A 20661-nucleotide genomic window follows, 5' to 3' on the forward strand; every position below is an offset into this window, starting at 1 on the left:
ACTGTTGTACTAATAACAATTACACTTTGGAAAGCAGTGTTATACTTAAAGAAAATCCTCTGTGCGTTATTATGGTGGTGCGTTTAACATGTACAGATTTTATGACAAATCAAACTTCAAAATCAAACTTCAACAGCAGTTTAAACAAGTAGATTAATGAGATGGTTATCTTGATAAAAAAAGAGTCACTTGATTGATGAAATTAATGATCAGGTGATTGTAATTATTTGAACCCCTCTTACTGCTGTACCATTACCCATGAACAATGACACAAATGGAAGAGTATTTTACTTAAATTATTTTATTTAGAAAACTCATTTATAAATAAAAAAGTGTCAACTGATTAAAGAAATTCCCTGCATATACAGAAGTTTTAAAAATACACACAGAATAATGTAAATAATTTTACAAATATATACTGAACAAAAATATAAACACAACATGCAACAATTTCAAAGATTTTACTGAGTTACAGTTCATATAAGGAAATCAGTCAATTGAAATAAATTCATTAGGCCCTAATCTATGGATTTCACATGACTGGGAATACAGATATGCATCTGTTGGTCAAATAAATCATTTTTTAAAAGGTAGAGGTGTGGATCACCATTTTCCTCATGCAGCGCGATACATCTTCGCATACAGTTGATCAGGCTGTTGATTGTGGTCTGTGGAAGTTGCTGGATAAGACGGGAACAGGAACACGCTGTCATACACATCGATCCAGAGCATCCCAAACATGCTCAATGGGTGACATGTATGGTGAGTATGCAGGCCATGGAAGATCTGGGCCATTTTCAGCTTCCAGGAATTGTGTACAGATCCTTGCAACATGGGCCCGTGCATTATCATGCTAAAACATGATGGCGGCGGATGAATGCAACAACAATGGGCCTCGGGATCTCGTTACGGTATCTCTGTGCATTGAAATTGCCATCGATAAAATGCAATTGTGTTCGTTGTCCGTAGCTTTTGCCTGCCTGCCCATACCATAACCCAACTGCCACCATGGGGCACTCTGTTCACAATGTTGACATCAGCAAACCACTCGCTCACACAACGCCATACACGTGGTCTGCGGTTGTGAGGCCGGTTGGACGTACTTCCAAATTCTCTAAAATGACTTTGGAGGCGGCTTATGGTAGAGAAATTAACATTAAAACAACAGCTCTGGTGGCCATTCCTGCAGTCAGCATGCAAATTGCACGCTCTCTCAAAACTTGAGACATCTGTGGCATTGTGTTGTGTGACAAAACTGCACATTATAGAGAGGCCTTTTATTGTTCCCAGCACAAGGTGCACCTGTGTAATGATCATGCAGTTTAATCAGCTTCTTCATATGCCACACCTGTCAGGTGGATGGATAATATTGACAAAGGAGAAATGCTCACTAACAGGGATGTAAACAAATGTGTGCCATAATTTGAGAGAAGTATGCTTTTTGTGCATATGGAAATTTTTTGGGATCTTTTAATTCAGCTCATGAAACATCGGACCAACACTTAACATGTTTTGCATTCATATTTTTGTTCAGTATAGATGTGACAAAACTTAATGCAAGTACACAACAGCTGTTGTGATATGGGTGAACATTTATAAAAGCAGTTGGCTTTCATTCACAAAAGTGATTAATTTGTAACAAATCTCAGAGCAAGTGTGCTACATTACTTTCTGAAGTGAGGTTAAACATAGACATGTAAATATAGTGATATAACCCACACAAACATTCACTGCCATGAACACATTTAAAACAAATGTCCATGAGAACCATTGAGGTAAGTCTCTATGACAACATCTTGGCCTATTTCCTGTTTACATGGGAATGGAATGCATGGATACATTGTGTACTATGCAATGTCCAGAACGTATTCCGGGAAGGAACCACCTCCACTCCCAGACAGGCTGCTGTGACCGTCTCCAGCTCGACCAACACACACTTGTGCCATGAACACACACTATTTTCTAATTTGATTTGAATAATTTTTGTTTCTCCTTCCCAGTCCTCATTTTGGCTTCTGTTGCTCCTCCAGTCTGAAATGTAAGTAAGGAACTTTTAATTTAGGAAAAAAATGGCTTATTGCAAGTTACATTGAGGAAAGCTTTGATGGGAAAATGTTTTACCTTTTTCTCATCAGGAACCTTTTTCCTTGCTTGCCCTCTGGGTTCAGACATTTTTTCTTACCATTCTTCATTGTGGCACTACAAAGATACAAAACAATATATTTGTAGTCTCACTTCCAAACAATCTGATTGTAAATATAATTATTTGTAATACTCACATCATTTCTGTCTTTGCACAGAATACAGTGTTTGGGTACACCTCTAACTTCTGGATGCGTTTTATCCTCACAGACTGCATTAGTTTTCCCCTGCATAGACATTTCTCAGATCTTCCACCTATTGATTTGAAGGAACAGCAGATAAGATATAGTGCTATTACAACAAAAACTAAAGGTAATTGTTATTACTAGCTTTCAACATCTGAATCTGCTATTCACTTATCAAGTTAACCATATGGATACTGCAAAATGTGCCTTTTGTACATATGAAATAACGGGAATAATTTATTCAATGAACACATGAACTAAAAATAAAATGGTAGATATACAAATGCCCTCTTAGAATTGAAATAGCCTACTTACCAGGGTAATGAGCAAGTCCAGCTCCGAAGACTGTGACACAAAGCAGGATCAAAGTTGCAGTCCTCATATTTGTTTGAAGTGTGCTACTGCTGAGAGCAGGTCAGTTGCCTTTATATTAGTGGCTCATGGTTTCCCTTTCCATTTCAAGCTCAACTAATGACCTCTACAATGATGGGATAGTACCGCAATCCCCTTTCTTCCAAATCCTGCAGGGAAATCCCCAGCATAGCAACATTTCCCTTTCAAAACTAATGTCAGCTCTGTGGCTGTCCAGTTAATTTCCATTGATTGAGGCAGTCAGAAAGAGGGGATAAAGCAGTTTATGCCAACAACAAATCTAAACATGTTCAACCCAATGCTGTAAAACATGGCTACATAGAGCAGGAGTTTTCAAACCTCCCCACAGGGAACTATTCCAGAGCTAGCACTTGATTCAACTTATCAAGCCCTGGGGCTAAAATAAAATTGTGAAACATCTATGGGTCCAAGAGGAGAGGTTTGAAAACCACTGTTGGATTCTATCTTGAAACATACTTATTCATGTTACCATACTAGAACTTATTGATAACTTTATATGTATAAGGAATGTACACTGCTCAAAAAAATAAAGGGATCACTTAAACAACACAATGTAACTCCAAGTCAATCACACTTCTGTGAAATCAAACAGTCCACTTAGGAAGCAACACCGATTGACAATAAATTTCACATGCTGTTGTGCAAATGGAATAGACAACAGGTGGAATTTATAGGCAATTAGCAAGACACCCCAAATAAAGGACTGGTTTTGCAGGTGGTGACCACAGACCACTTCTCAGTTCCTATGCTTCCTGGCTGATGTTTTGGTCACTTTTGAATGCTGGCGGTGCTTTCACTCTAGTGGTAGCATGAGACGGAGTCTACAACCCACACAAGTGGCTCAGGTAGTGCAGCTCATCCAGGATGGCACGTCAATGCGAGCTGTGGCAAGAAGGTTTGCTGTGTCTGTCAGCGTAGAGTCCAGAGCATGGAGGCGCTACCAGGAGACAGGCCAGTACATCAGGAGACGTGGAGGAGGCCGTAGGAGGGCAACAACCCAGCAGCAGGACTGCTACCTCTGCCTTTGTGCAAGGAGGAGCAGGAGGAGCACTGCCAGAGCCCTGCAAAATGACCTCCAGCAGGCCACAAATGTGCATGTGTCTGCTCAAACGGTCAGAAACAGACTCCATGAGGGTGGTATGAGGGCCCGACGTCCACAGGTGGGGGTTGTGCTTACAGCCCAACACCGTGCAGGACGTTTGGCATTTGCCAGAGAACACCAAGATTGGCAAATTCGCCACTGGCGCCCTGTGCTCTTCACAGATGAAAGCAGGTTCACACTGAGCACGTGACAGAGTCTGGAGACGCCGTGGAGAACGTTCTGCTGCCTGCAACATCCGCCAGCATGACCGGTTTGGCGGTGGGTCAGTCATGGTGTGGCATTTCTTTGGGGGGCTGCACAGCCCTCCATGTGCTCGCCAGAGGTAGCCTGACTGCCATTAGGTACCGAGATGAGATCCTCAGACCCCTTGTGAGACCATTTGCTGGTGCGGTTGGCCCTGGGTTCCTCCTAATGCAAGACAATGCTAGACCTCATGTGGCTGGACTGTGTCAGCAGTTCCTCTAAGAGGAAGGCATTGATGCTATGGACTGGCCCGCCCGTTCCCCAGACCTCACCAATGCCACGTTGCACCACAGACTGTCCAGGAGTCGGCGGATGCTTTAGTCCAGGTCTGGGAGGAGATCCCTCAGGAGACCATCCGCCACCTCATCAGGAGCATGCCCAGGCGTTGTAGGGAGGTCATACAGGCACGTGGAGGCCACACACACTACTGAGCCTCATTTTGACTTGTTTTAAGGACATTACATCAAAGTTGGATCAGCCTGTAGTGTGGTTTTCCACTTTAATTTTGAGGGTGACTCCAAATCCAGACCTCCATGGGTTGATACATTTTATTTCCATTGATAATTTTTGTGTGATTTTGTTGTCAGCACATTCAACTATGTAAAGAAAAAAGTATTTAATAAGATTATTTCATTCATTCAGATCTAGGATGTGTTATTTTAGTGTTCCCTTTATTTTTTTGAGCAGTGTATATGTTAGGGGTCAAGAGGAACTAATTAGATGTGTTGAAAGTTACTAATTGAGAAAAGGGGAAGCGCAGAAATGTCATTCTGTTCAAATATGTTATTGAATATGAATGTTCCTAAGGAGGGCGGCAAAGGGCAACAGTCTAGTATCAGTTATTGATAAGGCAGGCCAGTTGCTGAGGAACCAGGACCATGAGGGATGTGGAACTCAACTCGAGGTAAGGTCAACAGATGAAGAGGGAAGACACTGCTGGGAGGGGAGCCACAGGGACCCACCCTGATGACCATCCGATTATAGGCCTCTCACACACACTTCCACACCCATGAGGGTCCTAGACTTAGACAGGGCCATGATAATACCAGTAAGAGGAACCTACCGTGTTTCTGCCTAACAGAAAGAATGTCTAGCTTAGACGTGCAAGGAGATAACTACACCTTGTCGGAAGGTACATATGTGCTTGTGTGTTGTCTTTGCAGCTGTATGACCCAATGGGGAAATAAACATGGTTTGAGTTTTTACTCTGTTCAGAACATAACACCACAGACAGAGCACTTGATTAAGCAAAAAATAATTGATTGTACACTGTACCACTGAAAAACGTCTTTACATAATCCCACCCCACACAATCCTCAAAAGGTTGTCTCATCCATACCATTTCTATGGCTGATTTGGGCAATGTCAAGTGCTGATAAAAAAACTTAAACAACTTGACAGAAACGCACTTAATTTTTTTCCTTCATTTAAAATCCAGGTAGAATAAATAAAATATTCAATTGAGAATGGTGAACTACACCGCAATTACACAGTTCACACACTTATTCGATGTGCAGCTTAGACTGTTAAAGAGTTCTTGGATGGTTAATGTAATACTGAAAAAAAACAGACAAGACAACTTAAATCAACAGCACATTTATTTAAGTAAACCCAAAGTGTGTCTAGGACGAGCTGGAGGCAGCCACTGCAGCACGCCTGGGCTTGGGTGTGGTCCCTTCCCGGAATCCATTCCTGAAAAAGGAAAGAATATAAGACATCTGTACATTACATACAATACTCAAATAGTAACCTTATTGCTCACCTAAGCTATATGGCAACATTTCATTCAGTCACCCAGGGTCTTTACCAGGTTGTGGTGTTATTTGTACCAAGCATGTACACTACTGGTGAACAAACTAAATAATAGATGGCAATAAGCAAACATGGCTGAATAAATTGATGGCAGAGTGAAGCTTGCCTCAAAATTAAAATCACTGAACTAATGTGTTCAGACATTTATTTTTTTACATTGGCAAACTAATTTCAGCTAGCATTATTTCCAAGCAACAGCTTTAAAGGAGCACAGGCTGACAGTGGCTTAAAGGGCTACACAACCAGACTCAGGAGCAGAGAATGATTCACATATAGCAGAGTAGTGTTGCAAGGTATACTGAAACTGCTGTACTTTTTCAATACTAGAACACGATAAACAGTTCGGTACTAGAATTTGTTACTTTCGGTACTTCTTTCAAATGTGTCTCACCTCATAAGGATTGAGAGGATCAAGTCTGTCTAGTAATTTGTCTGAATGTTCTCAAGGGGGCAGTAGTGAGCTAGCTAGGCTACATGCACATGCAGCTGGAACAGCACGAGCTACTTAAGAAGCAAGCGAGAGAGAAAATGCTGACAGCATGGCAATACTTTGCTTATGGAGCAGATGAGGGCCAGCCCACCGAAACAAGGGATAATCAGCAACATATATTCAGCATGACATTCCCCTGTAGCTCAGTTGGTAGAGCATGGCGCTTGCAACGCCAGGGTTGTGGGTTCGTTTCCCACGGGGGGCCAGTATGAAAATGTATGCACTCACTAACTGTAAGTCGCTCTGGATAAGAACGTCTGCTAAATGACTAAAATGTAAATGTAATGTGAGCGTTATAATATGATTACAACCCAAAAGTAATTTGAGTTGCACTCATAACTTAGCTATGACAGCAATATATTTAGACTACTTTGCGTTTGTCTGGGCTTGCTGGTAGCCAACCAGCAGCCCTGGGTGGAGCATTGTACCCTGAGAGTTGAAATGCACTCTGGGAATTGTAGTACGCTGTGTTAAATCCATTGTATTTCTAATGGTGTGTAGACTACTGCAATATAGAAGCTTCAGAAATGAACTTAAAAAACATGTTTTGGAACTAAACTATTCACTTAATACATTAAATTATTTAGCATAGGTCTAATTAATTTCCTCTGACCCTATATTATGGCTATAGATGAGCAAATTAACCCTGATGTGTATCAAATTACATTTTAAAACAGCTTAGATGTAACGGTAAAATTATGTTGTATGCTCTGAGTCTCAGATATGGTTTTGCATAAGGAAAATGTAAGATTCTTCTGTTATTTAATAGGGCGTTTTATTTTTGAAAGAAATTGAATATAGAATAGATCTTCTATTTGTTATTTTAGTTGTTCTACCAGTTATCAACATATTGCGCAAAGTAAAAAATGAAAAGCCCAGTGGTTATTCTGTGACTAGGTAATACTCTTTTTTTTTTGCCATGGTATCTTGTATTGTTTTGGTATCGAGTATCGTGATACTGAACCTGGTATCGAAGTCAAAAATTCTGGTACCGTGACAACACTACAGCAAAGCATCAACCACCACAAATATACTCTCACATTTTAGAATGACCTGCATGTCCTTTGCATTTGATTAACTCAGGCCCTTGAGAGCCACAATCCTGCAGGTTTTAATTTCTCCCTGGCACTAATGTTACTGATTGTTCTCGAGTGCACCAGGGTCGCCGCCTTCAGTGGGCAGGAAACAGGAGAAAACGCATCCTACCTGAACTTCATTTTCAAATGCAAAACATTTTGCCATGTGCCCTACTGAACAACCCTGTTTTTCCAGGCAATGGGGCAAAAATCAGCAGGACTCTGTACTCTGGCTTTCCACTGTGCTCACCTGAATCTGCGGTAGACAACCCTCAGGTGCCTCAAGCGGCCGGTCCCAGTGGTGTTCCTCCTCTTGGCCTTAGCGCTCCAGTTGTCTACAGAAAGAGACGACAGGTCAATACACAAAGGTAGACAACAGAAATACATTTAAAAAAGCAGGATCAACGGTTTTGCCAGCGAACATTCCCAAATATCCTTAAATTAATTTGCAGATCCATGACAATAGAGCAGCATTGCATTCGTGGAAACCAAGACTTCAGGGCAGGCCTGGTTGTAGCTAGATATGTTAGCCGCATAGGGGACAATTGTAGCATTTTTGTAAACCCTAACCCTTTTCCTAACCTTAACCTAATTCTCCTAACCTGCCACAATAATTATCCTAACCTGCCACAAGTTATCCTAACCCAGGGTTTTTTCTGCAAAGAAAAGTCTTGGGCGGCCGCCTAAGTGTTTTTTTCCCCAGACCGCCTACGTATGACCAAACAGTAGTGCTGTCCCCGACTCCCAAAAAAATATTGGTCGACCGAGCTGTCTTTTATTTTGACCAATCAATTGGTCTAAATTTATAAACATGTATTTTTCCATATATAGGACACACCCTATATGTTTTAATAAAATCAACTATATGTACTGAGCTTGTCTGATGCTTTAAGCACACTGTTTGATTAAATAATTAAGACAAATGACTCAAGAGGGAGCCAGAAATCAAGATAGCCTAACCAGAAGAAAAAAACATGTTCCTGATCCTCCTCCTGCCCTTCACAGATTCTGCTGTTATGCTCCTGAATCTGCCGGTAATAGGCTACACCAGGGGTTGGCAACCTTTTCCATTTAGTACCAATTTATCTTACCATTTCTATCGATCAGTTACGATTTTCATATGCACATTTTTGTGGAACAGTGTCATTTAATTTATAAGTCTTTATCTCAAAATTATTGTCATGTGATTAATCAAAATGTTACCTAAATTAAATTACAAATCTAAAAGTAACTTTTATTACCATTGCCAACTATGTAAAAATAGCCTACATAAAGCCAACAAATAAAAACACTGCAGCCTGCAGGTAGAAAATATCCTGATGAAAATAAATATCTTATAAAACACATTGGCTATGCATGGCCTGTCTGCAACAAACTTGAAACATTGTATCAACTGTGTCTGGCCAGAAGCTTGCACTAGCAACATTGTATAAAATATTCTGGGCCCTCAGCATTTCCTGCACCAGTGAGCTTTAAAACATATTTTTCCATATATACACACCCTATGTTTGAAAAAAATCAACTATATGTAGGCTACTTCACCTGATGCTTTAAGCGCTGCAAGTAAAAAATGGACACACAAATTACTAAAAAGAGGGAGCCAGAGACCAATATAGCCTAACCAGAAGAAAAAAAAACCTGTTCCCGAACCAACCCTACTCCTCCTCCCGCTGTTGCTGGCCTTCACAGATTCTTCCATTATGCTCTTGAAGTTGCCGGTAATAGGCTATCATATAAACCACATTGGCTACACATGGCCTGACTGCAAACGAACTTGAAACATTGTATCAACTATTAACTGGGTCCAGCCCGAAGCTTGCGCTAGCAAACTTGCAACATTGTATAAAAGATTCTGGGCCCTCCGTTTTAAACGCCAGTGAGCTCGGGACAGACACAGCTGTAGGCTATTTGCGCAAGGGATAAGAAGCAGTGCTGGACTTGGGCAGGAGCTCACCGGAGCTGAGTACCGGCACCTGAAATGTTCTACTGCTTGAGCTCCTGTTCCTCTTAAAGAATCTTAGCTCAAAAGTATTGTGGAGCTCCTGCACCTAAATATAAACAGTACCAGTACATTTTTTCGATTTTACGCTGAGTGGTTATTGAAAGGGAGAGCTGGAAAGATTTTTAAAAATACATTGAGGAACTATTGTAATTCTCAATGGATGTAAAAACAGACTACGTTTGCTTGCTGTTTGAGGTGAAGAAAACATTACTTTGAGAAGCTCTACAGGTCATTAGTGGTGGTGCATTAAGCCAATCAGGAATACTATCAGATCCCCAAATGGGCACATTTATATATGCCTACATTTGCGCGCAGGCCAGGTAGCCTATAAGCCTACGTCTATGCGTGCGCATCCTTACTCAACATTGATAGGAGTGCTTCAAACGAAAGACTGACTAAATTGACAAAACTCGTAAATGGAATGAAATAAATCAAAACTTGTTTCTCACAAGTGTAGCATTGGTTGTGCACTCTGCAAACAATGTGTCCACTCAAGATAATGAGAAAGGGAAGACTGGAATAATATTGAATGCATGAAAATAAATTACCGTAAACAAAGTAAAAAACATTGTAGATTAGAAATTATAGGAATTAAAGGGAAATGTACTACTGGTGACATACGTAATGGGGAACTGATATACACCAACAATCAAACGCAAACAATTCACACAGTGAAGAAATGAAACAATGATTGTGAACAAATTGGTGGTAGAGATCACATTCTGGAGAGAGAAGTGCATTGTGCATCTGGGTACATGGTCAATCCGACCTCTGCATTGGCCATGCAGCATTTACGGTGATATTGACTCCACAGAAGTCAGGGCATTCATACTTCTTGAGCTTCATGGAGCAGTGCAGAGCTGTTGTCAAGGAAGTGAGTTTGTGTTTATACAGGATGTACCGCCCCCACTTACTGTCAACCAATCATGTCAATGCGGAGCTATAAAGAGCCCTCAGTATTGGTACAACATTTGGGAGGCGCATGGCGATGCGGTACAGAGCTCGATTTGGCCTCTGCATGCCTATGGTGGCGCCGCAATTGCGTCACACCCTCTATATGGAGCCTCCGACCATATTTTCGGATCAAGCATGAATTGGTTTTTAGTCAAGGCCCCCGTAATGGATTAGTTCATTGAGATGGGCGGGCGGGCATATATATATATATATATTACACACACACATACAGAACCTACTCATTCAAGGGTTTTTCTTGATTTTTACTATTTTCTACATTGTAGAATAATAGTGAAGACATCAAAACTATGAAATAACACATGGAATCATGTAGTAACCAAAAAAGTGTTAAACAAATCAAAATATATTTCAGATTCTTCAAATAGCAACCCTTTGCCTCGATGACAGCTTTGTACACTCTTGGCATTCTCTCAACCAGCTTCACCTGGAATGATTTTCCAACAGTCTTGGAGTTCCCACATGCTGAGCACTTGTTGGCTGCTTTTCCTTCATTCTGCAGTCCGACTCATCCCAAACCATCTCAATTGGGTTGAGGTCGGGGGAGTGTGGAGGCCAGGTCATCTGATGCAGCACTCCATCACTATCCTTCTTGGTAAAATAGCCCTTACACAGCCTGGAGGTGTGTTGGGCCATTGTCCTTTTGAAAAACAAATGATAGTCCCACTAAGCCCAAACCAGATGGGATGGCGTATCGCTGCAGAATGCTGTGGTAGCCATGCTGGTTAAGTGTGCCTTGAATTCTAAATTAAGTAAAGTAAAGCACCCCCTCACCATAACACCACCTCCTCCATGCTTTACGGTGGGAAATACACATGCAGAGTTCATCCGTTCACCCACACCATGTCTCACAACGACATGGTGGTTGGAACCAAAAATCTCCAATTTGGACTCCAGACCAAAGGACACATTTCCACCGGTCTAATGTCCATTGCTCGTGTTTCTTGGCCCAAGCAAGTCTCTTTGTATTGGTGTCCTTTAGTAGTGTTTTTTTTTGCAGCAATTCGACCATGAAGGCCTGATTCACACAGTCTCCTCTGAACAGTTGATGTTGAGACGTGTCTGTTACTTGAACTCTGTGAAGCATTTATTTGACTGCAATTTCTGAGGCTGGTAACGCTAATGAACTTATCCTCTACAGCAGAGGTAACTCTGGATCTTCCATTCCTGTGGCGGTCCTCATGAGAGCCAGTTTCATCATAGCGCTTGATGGATTTTGCAACTGCACTTTAATAAACTTTCAAAGTTCTTGAAATGTTCCAGACTTGGTATTTTACCAAATAGCCCTATCTCCTGTATACCCCCCCCCAACTTGTCACAACCCAACTGATTGGCTCAAACGCATTAAGAAGGAAAGAAATTCCACAAATTAACTTAAGGCACACCTGTTAATTGAAATGCATTCCAGGTGACTACCTCATGAAGCTGGTTGATAGAATGCCAAGAGTGCAAAGCTGTCATCAAGGCAAAGGGTGGCTATTTGAAGAATCTCAAATATAAAATACATTTTGATTTGTTGAACACTTTCTTGGTTACTACATGATTCCATATGTGTTATTTCATAGTTTTTATGTCATCACTATTATTCTACAATGTAGAAAATAGTAAAAATAAAGAAAAACCCTTGAATGAGTAGGTGTCCAAACTTTTGACTGGTTCTGTATGTGTGTGTGTGTGTGTGTGTGTGTGTGTGTGTGTGTGTATATATATATATACACACACAGTGGGGAAAGAAAGTATTTAGTCAGCCACCAATTGTGCAAGTTCTCCCACTTAAAAAGATGAGAGGCCTGTAATTTTCATCATAGGTACACGTCAACTATGACAGACAAATTGATTTTAAAAAATCCAGAAAATCACATTGTAGGATTTTTAATGATTTTATTTGCAAATTATAGTGGAAAATAAGTATTTGGTCACCTACAAACAAGCAAGATTTCTGGCTCTCATAGACCTGTAACTTATTCTTTAAGAGGCTCCTCTGTCCTCCACTCGTTACCTGTATTAATGGCACCTGTTTGAACTTATCAGTATAAAAGACACCTGTCCACAACCTCAAACAGTCACACTCCAAACTCCACTATGGCCAAGACCAAAGAGCTGTCAAAGGACACCAGAAACAAAATTGTAGACCTGCACCAGGCTGGGAAGACTGAATCTGCAATAGGTAAGCAGCTTGGTTTGTAGAAATCAACTGTGGGAGCAATTATTAGGAAATGGAAGACATACAAGACCACTGATAATCTCCCTCGATCTGGGGCTCCACGCAAGATCTCAACCCGTGGGGTCAAAATGATCACAAGAACGGTGAGCAAAAATCCCAGAACCACACAGGGGGACCCAGTGAATGACCTGCAGAGAGCTGGGACCAAAGTAACAAAGCCTACCATCAGTAACACACTACGCTGCCAGGGACTCAAATCCTGCAGTGCCAGACGTGTCCCCCTGCTTAAGCCAGTACATGTCCGGGCCCGTCTGAAGTTTGCTAGAGTGCATTTGGATGATCCAGAAGAGGATTGGGAGAATGTCAGATGAAACCAAAACATAACTTTTTGGTAAAAACTCAACTCGTCGTGTTTGGAGAACAAAGAATGCTGAGTTGCGTCCAAAGAACACCATACCTACTGTGAAGCATGGGGGTGGAAACATCATGCTTTGGGGCTGTTTTTCTGCAAAGGGACCAGGACGACTGATCCGTGTAAAGGAAAGAATGAATGGGGCCATGTATTGTGAGATTTTGAATGAAAACCTCCTTCCATCAGCAAGGGCATTGAAGATTAAACGTGGCTGGGTCTTTCAGAATGACAATGATCCCAAACACACCGCCCGGGCAACGAAGGAGTGGCTTCGTAAGAAGCATTTCAAGGTCCTGGAGTGGCCTAGCCAGTCTCCAGATCTCAACCCCATAGAAAATCTTTGGAGGGAGTTGAAAGTCCGTGTTGCCCAGCGACAGCCCCAAAACATCACTGCTCTAGAGGAGATCTGCATGGAGGAATGGGCCAAAATACCAGCAACAGTGTGTGAAAACCTTGTGAAGACTTACAGAAAACGTTTGACCTGTGTCATTGCCAACAAAGGGTATATAACAAATTATTGAGAAACTTTTGTTATTGACCAAATACTTTTTTTCCACCATAATTTGCAAATAAATTCATAAAAAATCCTACAATGTGATTTTCTGGATTTTTTTCTTCTAATTTTGTCTGTCATACTTGACGTGTACCTATGATGAAAATTACAGGCCTCTCTCATCTTTTTAAGTGGGAGAACTTGCACAATTGGTGGCTGACTAAATACTCCCCCCCCCCCCCCACTGTATATATGCCCGCCCGCCCATCTCAATGAACTAATCCATTGCGGGGGCCTTGACTAAAAACCAATTCATGCTCAGGAATGAGTAGGTGTGTCCAAACGTTTGACTGGTACAGTATGTATGCATACATACACTGCTCAAAAAAATAAAGGGAACACTTAAACAACACAATGTAACTCCAAGTCAATCACACTTCTGTGAAATTAAACATTCCACTTAGGAAGCAACACTGATTGACAATACATTTCACATGCTGTTGTGCAAATGAAATAGACAACAGGTGGAAATTATAGGCAATTAGCAAGACACCCCCAATAAAGAAGTGGTTCTGCAGGTGGTGACCACAGGCCACTTCTCAGTTCCTATGCTTCCTGGCTGATGTTTTGGTCATTTTTGAATGCTGGCGGTGCTTTCACTCTAGTGGTAGCATGAGACGGAGTCTACAACCCACACAAGTGGCTCAGGTAGTGCAGCTCATCCAGGATGGCACATCAATGCGAGCTGTGGCAAGAAGGTTTGCTGTGTCTGTCAGCGTAGTGTCCAGAGCATGGAGGCGCTACCAGGAGACAGGCCAGTACATCAGGAGACGTGGAGGAGGCCGTAGGAGGGCAACAACCCAGCAGCAGGACCGCTACCTCCGCCTTTGTGCAAGGAGGAGCACTGCCAGAGCCCTGCAAAATGACCTCCAGCAGGCCACAAATGTGCATGTGTCTGCTCAAACGGTCAGAAACAGACTCCATGAGGGTGGTATGAGGGCCCGACGTCCACAGGTGGGGGTTGTGCTTACAGCCCAACACCGTGCAGGACGTTTGGCATTTGCCAGAGAACACCAAGATTGGCAAATTGGCCACTGGCGCCCTGTGCTCTTCACAGATGAAAGCAGGTTCACACTGAGCACATGTGACAGACGTGACAGAGTCTGGAGACGCCGTGGAGAACGTTCTGCTGCCTGCAACATCCTCCAGCATGACCGGTTTGGCGGTGGGTCAGTCATGGTGTGGGGTGGCATTTCTTTGGGGGGCCGCACAGCCCTCCATGTGCTCGCCAGAGGTAGCCTGACTGCCATTAGGTACCGAGATGAAATCCTCAGACCACTTGTGAAACCATATGCTGGTGCGGTTGGCCCTGGGTTCCTCCTAATGCAAGACAATGCTAGACCTCATGTGGCTGGACTGTGTCAGCAGTTCCTCTAAGAGGAAGGCATTGATGCTATGGACCGCCCGTTCCCCAGACCTGAATCCAATTGAGCACATCTGGGACACCATGTCTCGCTCCATCCACCAACGCCACGTTGCACCACAGACTGTCCAGGAGTTGGCGGATGCTTTAGTCCAGGTCTGGGAGGAGATCCCTCAGGAGACCATCCGCCACCTCATCAGGAGCATGCCCAGGCGTTGTAGGGAGGTCATACAGGCACGTGGAGGCCACACACACTACTGAGCCTCATTTTGACTTGTTTTAAGGACATTACATCAAAGTTGGATCAGCCTGTAGTGTGGTTTTCCACTTTAAGTTTGAGGGTGACTCCAAATCCAGACCTCCATGGGTTGATACATTTGATTTCCATTGATCATTTTTGTGTGATTTTGTTGTCAGCACATTCAACTATGTAAAGAAAAAAGTATTTAATAAGATTATTTCATTCATTCAGATCTAGGATGTGTTGTTTAAGTGTTCCTTTTATTTTTTTGAGCAGTGTATATACACATAAATACATACACACACATATACATAAATACATACACATCAGCCGTATCAAATGGACACATTTATAAGTCTACATTTGTGTGCAGGCCAGGTAGGCTAGGCCTAGTTCTATGCGTAATCAGGTGCGTGTCCTTACTCAAAATTGACAGGAGTGCTCCAAACAAAAGACAATGAATAAATTGACAACTCGTAAATGGAATGAAATAAACCAAAACATTTTCCTCACAAGTGTAGCCTAGGTTGTGCACTCTGCAAACAACATGTCCACTCCTACAATGACAATGGTAAGACTGTAATAATAATATATTGAATGCATTAACAGAAATTACCATAACCAAACAAACATTGTAATTTAGAAATGGTAATTAACGGTAAATGTAGTACTGGTGTGCCATCCCCGCGGCCTCCACAATGGATTAGTCCACTCAGGCAGTCGGAAGAACCAAAAATTCCCCAAATGATGCATTCAGGAGTATTTGTCATGGTATGCAGCCCCATTTGATTTTGTTATGTTTGAATCACTCAGATAGCATAAGCCATGACAAGATGTGTAGAATTGCAGGAAATTAGCTTTTAAACAGCTACATTTTGTCCACTGCGGCCAACAGGAGGGCCTCAAATGTTCGGTCGGTGACCGCACCATTGGCCATGCCCCCACCCAAGCCCCATTTTATTCAGATAAAACCCTGCCCTAACATGCTACGAAAAGTAACTTCTGCTAGTCAACACCGGCAGACTTGCCCTGGACAGTCTTGGCTTCCACTAATGCAATACAGTGAAAATAGACTAAATAGTAATTGTTCAAGCGCCATCTACGCTCAACAGTTAGCTGATCCTACTTTGTAATACACACCCCTGGTCAACAGATGTGGGGACACAGGTAAACACATCCAGAGGTTAGGCAAAGATATTGTTCATCTAATTTGTCAACCAATGTGCACGCATGGAGAGTTTGGGGTCTTGTCTCAGTCACAAAGTAAGAATCACTGAAATTCATATGTTCAGACATTTGTATTGAAATCATCACTGACAAGACACTGGGTAATAAACATGAACTGACTCATGCTGCACTGTCAAACATTCAAAAACAAGTCAACAAGGCAAGCAGTAATGCAAACAAAATAAAAGACAATGCTGCAACAAACCTCAGTATTCAATAGAGACAGAATACCCACAGGTCTGTGACATCTTGGTGACAACATAGTGGTGATGTGCCGTTTGTAAACGATTCATTCTTTTTGAACGACTCATTACTGACTTGAGAGTAATGATTCTTTTTTCAGAGGGACTCGTTCATTTGATCTGCTGGCCGCAATGAAACGTACAGCAGGATTAATACTCGCTTCTCCGGCTCCGGAGACACCAACTGTATCATGTGCTCACGGAAAAATAGATAATGCATAAAGAAAAATACATGTTTAGAACTGATAATTGATTCGATTGCATGGTCAAAGAATGAATGACATTAACTGATTATTGAACGTTAGAAGAGACAGCTCTGCTCAACACTTGAACGTGAAAACAAGTATTTTGGGGGGGCTGTTGCAGTTCGCAAATGATATTGTGCTAATCGCCCTCGCGGAAGTAAAGTGTCGAGAGAAGGTGGGACGATGACGTCGTGTTCAAGAACTGTGCAAAGGGAGTGGATGAGGCATGCAGGGAGAAACGCTTTGTCAACGACACTCGCGCTCAGAGTTCCACAAGAAATTCATGGAGAAATATGTGAAGTAGGACTTGCAGTGCTGCTATGAAGGTGTTTCATGTCTCTCTGCTCTGTTCCCAGTTCTAAGGGAGAGGACATTTTCAGTAATAACTGACTGATAGGGATTGGTCTGAAAACATTGAATGAACCTGAAGAATGGTGTCATCCTTCAACATGGAACACGCACCAAATCCTCTGTATATAAATGATTCTAACTCCTGACCTTAAAATAGATTTCAACTAGTTTTGTTTCATGTACAATCATTTTCCACCCCTGAAAGGAATGGTTGCAATAGTGACATCATCAATGTCAACTTGTTGTTATTTAACTTTTACCTTACCATTTTTAAGCCCCCCCCAAAAAAAAATTATGTTCAACTTAGGCCAAGATTCAATCAGTTCTGGCGTCAACCCGCGATAACCGCCAACTGCACAGCAGTTGCATTGTTATTATTTAGCCGATGTCGAGGTGTAACTGCGTTGGGCCCCATGTAGCTCAGTTGGTAGAGCATGGCTTTTGCAACGGCAGGGTTGTGGGTTCGATTCCCACGGGAGGCCAGTATGAAAAATGTATGCACTCACTAACTGTAAGTCGCTCTGGATAAGAGCGTCTGCTAAATGACTAAAATGTAAAATGTAGAGCATTCTGCCAAGAGCCGTTCACAATCTAGTCCGGTTGCGGACGCAACTAGACCTTGTTTCAAAGCTATCAATAAATAATCGTATTTGTATAAGTAGCATTGAAGCACACTTTTATAAGTCTGTCATAAATGACAGCTACAATAAGCCCCTATGGGGAACGGGATGCGTGTAGAATCATGATTCTTTCGAGTTTTTAGTTCATTGTTAGCCGTTAGGGGTCCTGCATGCTCTGGGCATGACTGAATCAAATGAACGAAATGAGTTAAAATATTTGTTCTTTTGACTAAACGAGTTGAAAAGATCTGAGTCAGTAAGAAGTACCAAACTTCCCATCACTACAATATAGCAGTTTCAATGAATGGATAAGCCGAATTATCGATCTCAAGGAATGGCATGGACACTTACAACTTCTCTTGCGCTTCTCGGGGTAGCCACACTTCCCGCAGGATGACTTCTGCAGATGGTAAGCCTTGGAACCGCAGCGACGGCATAGAGCATGTGTCTTATTACGCCGCTTTCCGAAGGACGACGTCCCCTTCGTCTGAAACACACAAGGACCAAAAGTTAGCCAAAGAGATCTTTGTCATTCGGTGTGAATGCATGGCGAGGTTGGGGTCTTGTCTCAGTCAATAAGTAAGAATCACTGAAAATTCATATGTTCAGACATTTGTATTGAAAACATAATTGACAAGACAATGACACAGGATAATTCATAGCAGAGAATTAGTCATTTGTTGTACATCTGATTGCATGCGTAGGTAACCAAGCTGGACTACTGACGTTTCTATCCAACTTCCTGGTAACTTCACTAGTTTGCTAGTTTTCCATTTTTGGTTTAGGCAAGGTAGCAAGTTAGCTAGCAAGACCAGTGGCATAATATACTAACACTACTAGCTAGAAACAGTTCAACAAAACAACTCATAACTAGTTGATTAGAGGGAATTAGCTACACAAAGAAAGGTGAGGATGTTGTGGTTTGTAGAATGGCTCATTTACCTTGAGCACAAACTAGCTAAGGTTGTTTTCTAGCTAGCTAACCCCAAAACATACACAATGGACCAATGCTTCCTTTGCTAGTTAACTAGCTAACGAAGTTGTCTTCTGCTTTTTCTACACCATCTAACGTTTAATCAAAAACAATATCAGTGAGAAACCATTATCATTGATTGTAAGTCGTAAACCACTACGATTTCTTGAAAAATAAACCGATAAATAAATAGATGTTGTAAGATCCATCTCTGACAAATTATTTCACTCACCATTTTCTTCCTGTGGGTGGGTGAAAAGAGACCGGAAAAGACCTTGGTGTTGCAGTAAATCAGAACCGACGTTGTTCCGGTGTAACAGTAAAATAAGCCCTCTTAATTAGGACAAGCATTTCATTCCATAAGTAGCCTACTAAGTTGCCCGCTACCTACTAAGGATGTAAACATTAATTTATGTACTGAAGACAAAACCGACCAATTGTTATTTATTTATATCAGGCAGGGCCTGTTTGAATACTTTAAAATGCATAATTCCTTCTCTGCCTTCACCCATCAAATAATGTTGAATCAGTGATTACTCCAAGGAAGGGAAGAGGGAAGGATATAATTGAAAAAGTATTCTATCTGGGCTACTTCCATAGCTTGTTTCTGAAATGGATATGAATGCACAGGTTTCTTCCTTAGCCTATCAAGATAAGGAGTCCACAACGTTTCAATGAGTCTATACAATGCCTAGGCCTACTACATGAACACCATACAATATATGCTTTTAAAGACTTTACACAAGTGGAGTTGCATCCAAGACAATCAATTTCCATGTGTCAATCAGTCATACTGTGATCATCATAGGCTACAATGACTTTCTCTATACCAGGCGGTGTCAGTGGAAGGCCCTAAAAATTGTCAAAGACTCCAGCCACGGCAAGCGGTACCGGAGCGCCATGTCTAGGTCCAAAAAGCTTCTTAACAGCTTCTACCCCAAAGCCATAAGACTCCTGAACAGCTAATCAAATGGCTACCTGGACTATTTGCTGCTGCTACTCTCTGTTTATTATCTATGCATAGTAACTTTAACTCTACCTACATGTACATATTACCTCAATTACCTCGACTAACCTGTGCCCCCGCACATTGACTCTGTACCGGTACCCCCTGTATATAGCCTCGCTACTGTTATTTTACTGCTGCTCTTTCATGTTTTAGTTATCTATTTTTTACTTAACACCTATTTTTCTTAAAACTGCATTGTTGGTTAAGAGCTTGTAAGTAAGCATTTCACTGTAATATGTGACAAATACAATTTGATTTGCATTTACTCAGGCAGCCCAATTCTGATTTTTTTTCATTAACTGGTCTTTTGACCAATCAGATCAGCTATGAAAAGGTCTGATGTGAAAAGATCTGATGTGATTGGTCAAAAGACCAATTAGTGGAAAAAATATCAGATTTGGGCTGCCTGTGTAAACGCATTGCTTTTGAATGTAATATTATTTTTAGCCACAAGATGTTGCCAATCAGCTGCTGGTGGCCAAGTGACAATGATCTAAAGCAGCTTCATCGCCTGTCTGCTTTCCTTAATCTGAAACCAACTTCATGAAATAACTGTACAGTTTAAGCGCATTCCTGCTTGATATCCGACATATTGCTATTCCCAGATTTGTAAAGAGGAAGGAGAGAGGACAAGGACAGGAATCCACTTCAGACAAATTGAGATGGACTCACTGAATGAGGATGTGATGTGGACTATCAGTTCAGTTTATTTTGTCTATTCAAGTTTTTCATTCACAACAAAAATAATTTCATATTTCTAACTTCTATACATTGTATACATACGAAGGGCGGCAGATAGTCTAGCGGTTAAGAGCGTTGGGCCAGTAATCGAAAAGTTCACTGG

The 20661-nt window shown here is 41.7% G+C and overlaps 1 protein-coding gene across 1 annotated transcript; it reads right to left on the reverse strand.

Annotated features, from left to right (window-relative positions):
• Positions 1-5645: 5645 nt before the first annotated feature.
• Positions 5646-19097, reverse strand: LOC311100271 (large ribosomal subunit protein eL37-like). Its single transcript, XM_084141117.1, has 4 exons — positions 19041-19097; positions 18187-18322; positions 7694-7778; positions 5646-5757 (listed from the first exon to the last, which is right to left on the reverse strand). The coding sequence occupies exons 1-4, from the start codon at positions 19041-19043 to the stop codon at positions 5688-5690; spliced, it is 294 nt and encodes a 97-aa protein (XP_083997243.1). The 5' UTR covers positions 19044-19097; the 3' UTR covers positions 5646-5687.
• Positions 19098-20661: the final 1564 nt, after the last annotated feature.

Source organism: Coregonus lavaretus (genome assembly GCF_964263955.1).
Source record: "Coregonus lavaretus genome assembly, chromosome: 24".
Lineage (NCBI taxonomy): Eukaryota > Metazoa > Chordata > Actinopteri > Salmoniformes > Salmonidae > Coregonus > Coregonus lavaretus.